The sequence below is a fragment of the Microtus oregoni genome, unplaced genomic scaffold, assembly GCF_018167655.1.
Source record: "Microtus oregoni isolate MIOR12 unplaced genomic scaffold, Mior012 000001F_ref0000356, whole genome shotgun sequence".
NCBI lineage: Eukaryota > Metazoa > Chordata > Mammalia > Rodentia > Cricetidae > Microtus > Microtus oregoni.
Window position 1 is genome coordinate 1,055,465 of NW_024543060.1, and position 12,348 is coordinate 1,067,812.

Sequence of the window (12,348 nt, forward strand, 5' to 3'; positions counted from 1 at the left end):
TGTGCATGTCTGGTGCCTGCAAAGAGACAAGAGGGTGTTGGATCCCCTAGATATAAATATCTGTGAGCTTCCTTCCATTTGGGTGTGGTTGTAGGTTGAAGGGTTTGTGCTGAGAGGTAATGAGGACTACTTTTCTCCTCCAGGGGCATGTAGAGTACCTTCCAGTACAGTGAACTGTGGTTAGTAGGTGAATAATGTAGTTAGACACCAGCTCAACGTCTCCATATTCAGTGATAGAAGTGTTCCCTCCAGAAACAAGACCTTAACATCAGCTTGTGTGAGCAACCAAGAGCCTTGGCAATAGCCTGTGCTATTTGGTGGTTTCCATGGGTCCCTTTGGTGAATGACTCAACAGGCTGTAACCTGTTCCTGGCACTGGAGGTTTAATTTGGTGGCACAAGATATCTAGTTGAAGTCTTCTCTCCCCTGTTGTTTTTTGTCTCCCTGTGGGTTCCTTTCACATATGTAAAGGAAGATTCTAGGATAGTCAGTGTCCATATAGTTTTTCAAAGGACCTTTAGTATTGGTTGTCCCTCTCCATTTTCCTTTCTTTACCTTTCTGCCCCATCCCCCTTTCATTAAACCATCCAATTCTAGTTTTCCTTAATAGCTAAATAACACTATAGACTTTTTTCTTCCCTTTCCTCTCCTTCCTCCTGGTCCCTTACTAGGTTCCATACCTCTGTGGGTATTCAGATTGAAGTTCCCATATCAGAACCATAACATCCTTAAAAGAGAAAACATACAATATTTGTCTACATGTACTGAGCACTGTATGCTTTTGTCGCTGAAGTCTGACATGGGCACACACAGAACACAACCTCGGTGCACAGCTGCTGAGTACCATTGTGAGCTCATAGCGCATCACTATGCCCCTAGAACTGTGTTGCTAAGGGTGAATCAGAATTCAGCTCACACTGAACTAAGGATCTGCCCAAGCAGGACGCTTATTTGGTTCAGTGGGGAATTTTAACCAGATTTTGAACGTTTACTACTGGGTTTGGGAGGGTGGGGGTGGTTAAAGGGGAAGGAAGGGAGGGGCAGTAGGCCCGGGAGGGCCAGGAGGGCCAGGAGGGCCGGGAGGGCAAGGAGGGCTGGGGGGGGGGCGGGGTTGTCGGGAGGGCCAGGAGGGCCTGTAGAGCCTTAACATGCAGGACGATATGGAGTATGATGCCCTAACCATTCGGGCCCCTCAGCGGTCTCCCTGGTATACCCACCTGTGGCCCGCATGCCTGGGTCGTGGGTGCTTGGGTAGAAGACAGCAGCGATTTCCTTTGTACCTAATTGGGTACGATCCCGTGGGCCGATTACAAAGGGCGGCCAGTGTGGGTGATGTCAAATTAGTCGAGAGATTGATCAATGCCAGGGAACACCGTGTTAACGAGTGCGACAGAAGGAGCAGGTAATGGGGCCTGAGGAGGGGCGAGGGGCAGGAGGGGCAGAAACTGTTGGGGACAGTCAGGGTCTACTAGGGAGAAACATACCTTCCAGATCTGCAGCCTGTGGGAGGGCAGATGTCATGCTTAAGGCTCTTCTTTCATGGAGACCTCTGGGTTTGTACCTGCTTTAAGCTCCTAGGCACCTGAAACCTGCACACCTTGGAAGGGCAGCTCCGAGGCTTTCTTTAAGAGAAGCAAAACAAAGAACTTCAGTTAGTTTACAAATCCCTTTACATTGTCTCTTTTAGAGCACTTTACTGAGGGCTTTAAAGGAATTTAGCTAAGGAAACCACATACATCTTTTTATGTGTACACTTATAATGTTTTAGGTTTGAGTGTTTTGGCTGCATGTATTTTCAGTGTACCACACAAGCATAGGAAGAGGGTGTTGGATCTCCTGGAACTGGGGTCATGGACAGTTGTGATCTGCTGTGTGGGTACTAGGAATCAAACCCAGGTCCTCTGCAGGAAAAACTAGAGCTTGTAAATGCCAAGCCATCTCTCCAGCCCTTTAATGTATATGTTTTAATGCTATGTTATATGCAACACAGAAAATTGTATCATAAGATAAATTTTCACATAAAAAGCCAACTCAAAGCCAAAAAAAACCCCAAAGAATTAACAAGAAATCTTATGTCTGTTTTATGCTTGCTGAGGGATTTCATAAGGAAATTTTCAACTTGAACTATAACTCTGTCCCCCGGCCCCTTATATACATGTTGTGTGTGTTTTGGTAAATACTAGAAGGCTAACGGTTGACATTCTCTTTGAAAATTTCTTTTCATCTCATTAAAAAAAATCATATGTGTGTATGCACCTGTGCCTCACACATGCCAAGCAAGTGTCTGAAGGTCAGAAGAGAACTATCGACAGCTGTGTTCTGCCACGTTGTGGATTCTGGGGATTGAACATAGGCCATTGGCTCTGCCAGTAGGTGCCCTCACCTAATGAACCACCCTGTGGTTTCTCCACCTCAGCTTTTTAGACAGATTCTCTCACCCAAATCCCTGCTGTGTTTGACTGATTGTCTTGGAGTATACTGATTGACCTAGACTTGCTGGCAAAATAGATTTGGGGATCCTCCTGTATCCACCAGTATCTCCAGCACCAGTTTCTCAAGGTGCTGGGGATTCTGAAGTTGGGGTCTCAGGCTTGCAGGGTGAGTGATTTTCCAACTGAGTTGTAACAATCACTGCAGCCCTCTTTCCTAGTCCTTGTTTCCTGTTTCTCACTAGATTATAGGCAGGAAACAATGACCCTCAACAGTAGATTCTCCATAGCTCACATGCTTCTTGATCATGTCTGTAGTTGTGAGGTTATTTAGTCTATAGTTATTCAGTCTTCCAAATTAGAGCTTCATACAAATAATAGAACAGTAAATTATTGTTTCAAAGTATTTTTGCTTAATATGTGTATTCTTTAGAAACACTGAATTTTCCAGCTGTATTTATCCATTCTGCCAATCCACTTATTCCCTGCACATAACTTAGATATCTACTGTACAGCATACAAATCTACTAGCTCTCAAGACCCTCTCATTCATAAGATATTACATTTCTCTGTTCAGTCAGCTTTCCTGACATTCTATAAATTTAAATATTGAAAACAATGAATGATGCTCAATTGAATCCCTAGTAATTTTTGTCTTTAAACTTTTTGAAAATCAAAGCAAGGGAGCTATGATACCATGGGTTATCTCCTTCTGGATAGATTTGCTCAGTTTTGGTGCTAATTCATGGAGGTATAAGGCAAAGCCATTTGCTACCACCTGGTGTCTATATTAACATGGACATTTTGTCTATTGACTGAGGACTATGCTGTGTCCCTGTTGGCAGCAAATATAGAAACATTAATTCTGGGCAAAGAGAAATGAAAAAAAAGTTTAAGTATTGATGACTGAAATTTTAGATTTTTGTTTGTTGTTATTGCTATTCTAAATAGTTTACATTTCATAGTCTTAAGAGCAGAAATTTACATAGATACATGTGACCTTTAGAAGTGTCATGGGCCTGTGGATTGTGTCATATTTCATTGGATGTCAGGCACAATGGACTGCATGGTGACCTTTTATTTTGTATGGTAGCAAAGTAAAAAACATTGCCAATTATAGTCATAAAATATCATGAATTATAAGTGGCAGACATCAGCGATTCTAAAGTGTGAAATAAAGAGTAAGGTGGGTGCAGTGGAACTGCCTGCATTCCTACCTACTGGGAGGATTACCAAATCAAGGCCAGCTTAGGGAATATAGTTTTAAAATATTGTAAAGATACTTGAGTAAAATCTTTCACATCTGCAGTAGGTATAATTCTGCTATTTCTCTTCATTGAAATATTGTGTTTGTTACCATTAGGAACAAATTGTAATTGTATCCAGCAACACTGAGCTGTCAGGTGCTGGAAGCATTTGTACGTGCTCTTGAAGATGTGAGTTGAAGCGTCACAGCAGCACTGTGTAAGAGAGCTGCAGTGTTGAATCCCCATTCTACAGATGGAGAGATTGATTTGTGGAGCTCATAGGAGGTCTATGTTCTAACTAGTAACACTCAGTGATTAGAGTAGGATTCAAATCCAATCTGAGTTCAATCTACTGGGCATTCTCCTGTTATCCAGAGAGGCTGCTCTGAGGAAGGGTGAAGCTTGTGATAGAGCACTCGCCTTGAATGGGACAGCCATGCGCTATATGCCTAGCACAGAAAATGAACACCTGAGTAGAGAAATAAGTAAATAAGAAAATTTTAGTTTCTTCTTTTACATCAGAAGGAAATGCACATTGGTGTCTACTTGAGTGTGCCTTTACATAATAATCTGTAATTTCCTAAAATGTCCTCTCAATTTGTAGGAGTTCACTGCACTACGCCTCTGCCCATAATCATCCTAATGTAGTAACATTGCTATTATCCAACGACTGTACCGATATTAATATGAAGGATGATGAAGGCTGCACTCCCCTAATAAAGGTAACTATCGCGAAACACTTTTGGTACAAAATGGATTAGAAATTATCCTTGTTTGGTTTTTGTTGCTGTGATGAAACACTGGCCAAAACCATCTCAGGAAAGGAAAGGTTTATTGGCTTACAGTTCCACATCACAGTCAGTCATGAAGGGAAACCAGGTCAGGAGTTCAATCAGGACCTGAGGCAGGAAATGAAGCAGAGGTCATGGGGGAATGATGCTTTCCCGTGGCTTTTTCCAAGGCTTGCTCAGATATCTTATACTACTCAGAATAACCTTCCCAGTCATGCCACCACCCCTAGGAAGCTGTGCCCTCCCAGATCAACCTCAATCAAGAAAATGCTATACACGCTTCTCAGAGTCCAGTCTGGTGGAGCCAGTTCTTCAAGTGAGATTCTTTTTTTCCAGGTGTCTTCAACCTGTGTCAAGTTATCAAAACAAGCAAATGAACAAGCAACCTCCCCCACTACAAAAATAGCTAAACGGTGCTAGTGAAATGCTTTAATATCTAGGTGTGGTGGCACACCTCTGAAACTCTACCACTTGGAAAACTTTGGTGGGGAGGTTATGAATTTAGGAAAGTCTGGTTACTTGAGAGGGATAATATGCATGACCTAAACAATTGGTCTGATCCAAGGGTAACTAGTCAATGGAATTGTTGGAATGCTTATTAAAGTTCTTGATTTCAGTGTCTCTTTCTTTATCCAATACTCACAGGCCGCCCAGCGGGACAATGTAGAATGCATCTCTATTCTCCTCATGCACGGGGCTGATCCCCACATTGTAGATGCCAATGGCGATGCTGCCCTCCACCACGCCATTTGCAGAGGGAACATACCAGTTGTCAGCAAACTGCTGGAGTATAATGTAGATATTAAAGCCAAAACAGAGGTAAGAATCATTCAACTTCATTCACAATGTACTTCTAGCAATGACACTCAGATCTCTTTCCATATTCTGAAGCTCAAGCAGTCTCACTGAATCTGTTCAGAGTAAAGCATTTTTTCCAAATCTGTTTTTCATAGTTTTGTAGGTAACTTAAAGGAACTCAGCACAGCACATTTTGTTTCAGATTTGGGCTTTCCTTTAAAATTCAACAAGTAAAGGACTTGGGCCCACACATACTTCACATACACACAAACAATAGAAAAAAATAATTTTAAGATATATGTCTGTAGAAAAAAACAGAAATCTGTTGCAATTAAGAAGTTACTGATGTGACTTGTCCCTCAGAGATGAGGCTAGAGTGGGAAGGTCACAGGCACACAGGTAAATGTGGAAATTTGATCATTGAAGAAAACATGCTGAGAAGACATTTTCACTTAACGTTTTCAGATGTTACATGTAAATAACAAAGGGGCCAAAATGGGACTCTATCTTAGACAAGGAGCAACTCCATTGTAATTAATGACCTAAGCCTGAATCCAGGACGTTCCCCAGTCAAGTTTAGCCAATTGGCTAAACAGTTCCAAACCTGGCCTTATAAGGCTGGAAGACCAGAGTTGCAGGATCTGGCTGCTACTGACTATATGTGTCAGAAAAAATCCCACAATGGATGAAACTGTTACTAATTCTGTCCAATCAACATGCCCCCCCCCATGTAACTGCTCCCTGACTGCCCAATTATTGAAAAAATATTTAAAAGATTAAAAAGATAGAATTCCCCACGTCCACTTTAAAAGGGCCTGTATGTCTTTGTGGTCCTCATTATCACTTTATATGGGTGATGGACTGTTGCATGCTGGCTATTTCTGAAGAATAAGCACTCTTTGTGTTTACATACCATTTGAGTCTGAGGTCTTCCTCCAGCATCTTTTGGACCACTACAACAGGAAACGATGTTTGGTTTGGGAGAAAATTTTTAGGTTAGGGAAAATAGTTTTGAAAAACAGGTTGAGAAACTGCTCCAGAGATGCCACTTGGGTTCACTCATTCAACAGAGGCATACCAAATCCATGTTTTAGGATTGGGGCAATTGAGCTCTCTATGGAGCTAAGAAACTTGGAACCAGCAAGCGTTTGTGGGAAGTTCTGGAAATAGTGGTGTTCACGGGCATTGTTGGACAGGGAAAGATGTTTCAAAGGAAAGGGAAGCCCTGTGTGTGTGAATCTGCAGCAAGGGCTGAAGGAAAATCTATCCTTTTGTGACTCATTTTGTTTTCAAAATCTGTGATACATTTTTCATTTGAAAAGCATGTCAATTTATAAAATGAAATTTTTCCTTTACAGTATGGTTTGACACCCTATAAACTCGCTTTGTTTGAAAATCAACTTAAAATGGCAGAGTTTTTAATTGAAAACGGTGCAGATGCACCTTCGGAGCTTACACCAAATAGGTACCATTTCTTTTTTACAATCTTAGTGCTGTTCTTGAGGGTCTCATTGCTTAAGTAATGAACACTAAAATGGTAGAGGGAAGATGGCTTCAACTCATAAGCATATATTGAGAAAGACTAGCTCACAGGGAGTGTGAGCTGGAAAAGAGACTGTTCCAACATAAAAAAAGGAACAGTGTGTACCAGGGCTCAGCTTCCCATTCAAAAACAAGTGATCATTTCTAATCTGATTTGATTGGCAATTTTCTACTTGTTAAGGCAATTTCACATTAATGTTGTTTACTTTGAAAAGTGTCAAGTTTATTATCAACACTGAAATGTATAATTTTATTATTTTTAGCCTGTTCCTTATATATTTGCTTCTTATATATGTTCAATTTAAATATTTTTTTCAAATCATGTTGTCTCTTTGATCACTCACTTTGCTTTAAGTGAATTTGAGTAAGCAAATAGTTTAGGGTATCCATCAATTAGATGATATTACCAGATGCTACTATTTTCCCCTGTCCTGTCTGAACTATCTTGACACTGTGTTAGTCAGATGTGAATCTGTACACCCAAACTCCTGAAACAGCTAATCTGGATAGGGACACTTGTCCAAAATGAGTACAAAGAACTAAGACTCCATTGAGAAAATGCCTCCATAGATCTGTTTGTAAGGCATTTTCTTAATTAGTGATTGATGGATAAGGGCCCAACACATCATGGGAGGTGCTGTTCCAGGGCTCATGGCCCTGAGTTCTATAAGAAAGCAGAATGAGCAAGCCAGTAAGCAGCTCTCTTCCATGGCCTCTGTAAGCTCCTGCCTCCAGCTTCCTTCCCTGTTTGAGTTCCTGCCCTATCTTCCTTTAATGATGGACTATGGTGCAGACATATAAGCCAAATGAATCCTTTGGTCCCCAAGTTCATATTGGTCATGGTGTTTTATCACAGAAATAGCAGCTCTAAAATGGACACTTGGTATTTAAGATGATTTCAGCATTAAAAATTAAATGATTACCTTTTTTGTTCATACATGCAAGTTTAAAGTCAGATGAATTAAAAAGTAAAGCCTGTGTGTTGTGTATGTTTTTATTGAAAATACACTTTGGACATACCATATATTCTAAACATGGTTTAGCATCCCTCATCTTCATGTACTTGTTTTTGTGTCAGAGGACATGCATGCACTGATATTCCCAACCAAGACACAGTACAACACTGTGTGATGGCTTTGTCTTCCATCTTATTTGAGGCATTTTTTTCTATTTTTATTTGGCACTTGGCCACTTACTCCAGGTAAGCAGGTTGGGAAGCCTCTTTGGTATCTTACTACCTCCACTTCCTTTGTACTATAAAAGTGCTGGGATTATAGATACATTACACAGTGTCTGACTTTTTGTTGAATTCTTGGCTACTGTGACAATATGTATACCCACTGAGCCATCTATCTGGCTCTAAAACACTCAATTTTTAAAAGAAGACTTTGTGTCTAAATTAAAGAGGTGGCTATAAGTGTATTGTTATTAATTATGGAACTAAGGCTTCTGAGTGCAGAGCACTTTCAATTAAACCTCTAATCCAGTTAGAGGGTCTGTGTTTCCCTCTAAGAAGAACCATTTGAGGTCATTTATTCTTCCTTCAATACAAGATAGACAGAAATTTGTAAAGCTGGTACTTTTGAAGCAAATAAAGTATGCTTGTTACTTTGACATGGAATAGCACAGTTTTAGGAATTCACGACTAGGATCATGTCTCAGGAATAAAGTACTTATCACACAAACCCAAGATTTCAGAGTTCAGCTCCTCAGAACACAGAAAGGGCCTCATGTGCTGTGTGCATCTTAATCTCAGGGAACCTTGAGGGACATGGGAGATGGAGAGAGGAGACTGTCTGGAAAGTTATACTTTAGATAGTCTTGCTTTGTACAGCTGTTAACAACAAGAAACTCTGCCTCAAAACTAAGTTAGGAGGCAAGGACTGCCAGTCAAGGATGTCCTCTGACCTAAAAAATATGCACTAGGATCAACAGACACAAATGCATACACAGATGTGAACAGGAATGCATATCAAATATGAAGATGAAAAAGTAAGTTTAGGTTGTTGATCTAGTAAGACTGGGGATCATTATCTGCTAAAAAGACATTGGAAATAGTGGTCAAGGTTGAAGGTTTTCTTAGTTTTCTGCAGATCACTTCAGCAGCGGTGCTATTTTGGACTAGCTTCACACCACAGGTGAAAAGTCCCCATGACAAGTTCCAAGACTGTGATGACAGCCAAAGCAGAAACTAGGAAAATAAAGCTGCTGGTCCAGAATATCCTGGAAATAGGCCCTGAAGTACAGCAGTCTTAGCTGTGACCTGGGAAGAATATAGCTGACAAAAGAGTGTTGCTTTTCTTGAGTTTGGAAGCTGGTCGTGAGTTACAAAGACTCAGGATTACACAAAAAGGCTTATGAACAAAGAAACAGCCAGGCAGTGGTTTCAGCATTCACACATGAAAGAACTGTTAAAACAATTTGAAGGCTTAGGCTCAATGTCATGGCTTCTAAGAATGCAGGCAGAAGGATGCTTAGAAGCAAAAAAAAAATACTTTTTCATATACTGACCATTGAGAGCATAGTACTCAACAAAATACCTCCAAAGAGTTCTGACAGATAGGACTGTGGGGCCTTAGGGACAAGCAGGCAGATGAGTGGAACAGGAACACTGACACCACGAGCATATAAATATAAGGTTACTGGAGCATTCAAGCAAATCTATGGAAAAAGCACTGCTATCATTCGTGTGTGTGTGCAAGAGAGAGAGAGAGAGAGAGAGAGAGAGAGAGAGAGAGAGAGAGAGAAGAGAGTGTGTGTTTTTATCAAGAGCTAAATTTCCTCTGTTTCTTCTCTATGAGGGAAGGTGGGAAGGACAGCAGTCATTAATCATCACCAACTGTTGAAGAATTAGTTTAGAGTTATTAGGCTGGGCCTTGTTGCCCATGCCTTTAATCCCAGAACTTGGAAAACAGGAGGCACACAGATCGCTTTGATTTCAAGACCAACATGATGCATATAGTGGGTTTAAAGTAATCTGGACTGCATAATGAGACCTGTTTCAAAAAATTATTTGTAAATATCTAATGAGAGATATATTAGGAACTCAAAAATAAAGAATTTAGAAAACATGCTAAGTATTTTTATATGACTAGTTAAATGCTGATCACTTTTAAACATATGTCACAGTGGAGGAGCAGCTGCAGTAGAATCAGAACAATCAATGAAAACCTGTGCCAACTCCAACGAAGGTAAGAATGACTCCAACTGCTCCTACCTTCCCTAAAGAAAATAAGGAAGAGTAAAGATTTTAGATCCCCAAAAAGGAGTTAAGGAAATCCAGTATAAATGCAGTTCTGTGGTTTTCAAATATTCTGAAAAGTCAGAATTAAGAATTTATTTCAAAGAACTTTCAACTGTAAAAATATATTGTCAAAACATTGCTTATTTTATATTAATGCTGATATCTGTACTGCCTTTGAATAAAGGAGAAATCAACTTTACACACGTGTCCTCCATAGTCACATTGCAGCAAATAGGATTATTAGAAATACATATTCTACTTGAGTTTTATGACAAAAGTCTTGTATTTTGTACTGCATAACAGTACACAGGTAGGTGTCACTAGAATGTAATTATGTCACAAACCAACCTCAGTAATCAATAACTTTCATTAAATAATTTCCTACCTTATGACATAATTAAAATCTTCTGACCTCTTTAATGTCTGTGCAATTTCTCAATTTGAACAGTTTTGTCCTACTGTATAATTGTTTTCTTTAGAAATCTCCCATTTAGGGGTGAAAGCTTCATTCTGTAATGAACGTATTGAGTTTATGAAGACTTATCAATCCTGACATGTTTTCCTTTTCTTTTTCTTTCTTCCTTCCTTTCTTCCTTCCTTCCTTTCTTCTCTTCTTTCCTTGTTTTTTGTTTTGATTTGGTTTTCTGAAGAGCTAGACATTGAGCACAAGGCTTTGGGAGCATTCTAGGCAAGCACCCTACCCATTATCCCTACCTTCAGTACTTTTCTCTTTAGTTTTTCTTATAGAACATGGTAAGGGTGAATATCATTTCCATGCTGCAAAGCATGATTCTGGAATAAATATTGGAAAAAAGCAGAGTGTAGAAAATGACATCATTCTGTATTTCAAAGAATTGTCTGCTTCTCCATTGAGTCTGGAGAGACTTTGTGGCAGTGGCAGGAACACCACGTAGTATTTACTTTCAGTAACTGACATCACAGTGTCTTTTATACCTCAGTTGTCAGTGACAACCACACTAGGTAGTGAATCCAAAACCCTCTTCTCCCTTCATCTGGTGATGGATGGAGATAGAGACAGAGACCCACACTGGAGCACTGGACTGAGCTCCCAAGGTCCCAATGAGGAGCAGAAGGAGGGAGAAAATGAGCAAAGAAGTCAGGACCACGAGGGGTGCACCCACCCACTGAGACAGTGGAGCTGATCTATTGGGAGCTCACCAAGGCCAGCTGGACTGTGACTGAAAAAGCATGGGATAAAACTGGACTCTCTGAGCATGGCGAAAATGAGGGCTGATGAGAAGCCAAGGACAATGGCACGGGGTTTTGAACCTATGTAATGTGCTGGCTTTGTGGGAGCCTAGCCAGTTTGGATGTTCACCTTCCTAGAAATGGACGGAGGGGGAGGACCTAGGACTTACCATAGGGCAGGGAACCCTGACTGCTCTTTAGACTGGAGAGGGAGGGGGAGAGGAGTGGGGGGAGGGGGAGAAGGGTGGGAGGAGGGGGAGAAGGGTGGGAGGAGGGGGAGAAGGGTGGGAGGATGGGAAGAGAAATGGGAGGCTAGGAGGAGGAGGAAACTTGTTTTTTTTTCTCCTTTTCGCAATAAAAAAAAAGTTAAAAAAAACAAAACCCTCTTCTCTCAAGAGGTAAGATGAAGAGAGTCAATATTATTGTGATGGAGACAGCTTTGTGTCACTGTATTATGAAGTTTACTGTTCATGGCTTTTATGGTGGTGAGAACTGACTGAGGCCTCCTGCATAATAAGCATAGGCTTTCCTACTGAGCCGCAATCCCAGTCCACTAGTTGGTGGTTCAAATGACCTTCCTGAGTCATGAGGAATGCTATGAAAGCACATTAAGTTTCTCTGACTTTAATCAAGACAAAAAAATAAATCAAAGTTTCATTTCATTTTTGTTTTCTTGTGTTTATTTTGGTTTTGTGAGACAGGGTTTTCCTGTGTGTTGACTTTGAGCCTAACCTGAAATTCATTCTGTAGACAAGGCTAAGCTTGAAATTACAGAGATCTGCATGTCTCTGGTACCAAGTGCTGGGATTAAAGGAGTGTACCATCACTGCCCAACTCAAATGTTTATTTCTAAAAGCAAGCTGCAAGTGTCTAGGGAAGGATTCAGTGAGTTTATTGTTTACATATGTAAGCATGTACAATGATCCTATGTCAGAAGGAAGCCCATGGAATTTGCTGCTCCAGTCTCACAGCTTCTTCTCTGCTGCTCTCTCACCTGAGGTAGAGCTCGGGGTCATTACTACCAAGGGAGGGATATTTCCAATAATTCTTTTCAGGGGAGATGATACCTGCTTTCATGAGCATCCTTT

At 40.7% G+C, this 12,348-nt stretch overlaps 1 protein-coding gene across 1 annotated transcript; it reads left to right on the forward strand.

Moving 5' to 3' along the window:
* The first annotated feature begins 1,148 nt into the window (after window positions 1–1,148).
* On the forward strand, window positions 1,149–10,965 carry LOC121458256 (ankyrin repeat domain-containing protein 7-like). The gene is made up of 6 exons (XM_041667373.1): window positions 1,149–1,402; window positions 4,281–4,398; window positions 5,113–5,286; window positions 6,624–6,730; window positions 9,937–9,998; window positions 10,799–10,965. Exons 1-6 carry the CDS (start codon window positions 1,149–1,151, stop codon window positions 10,963–10,965), a joined length of 882 nt encoding a protein of 293 aa, XP_041523307.1.
* Window positions 10,966–12,348: the final 1,383 nt, after the last annotated feature.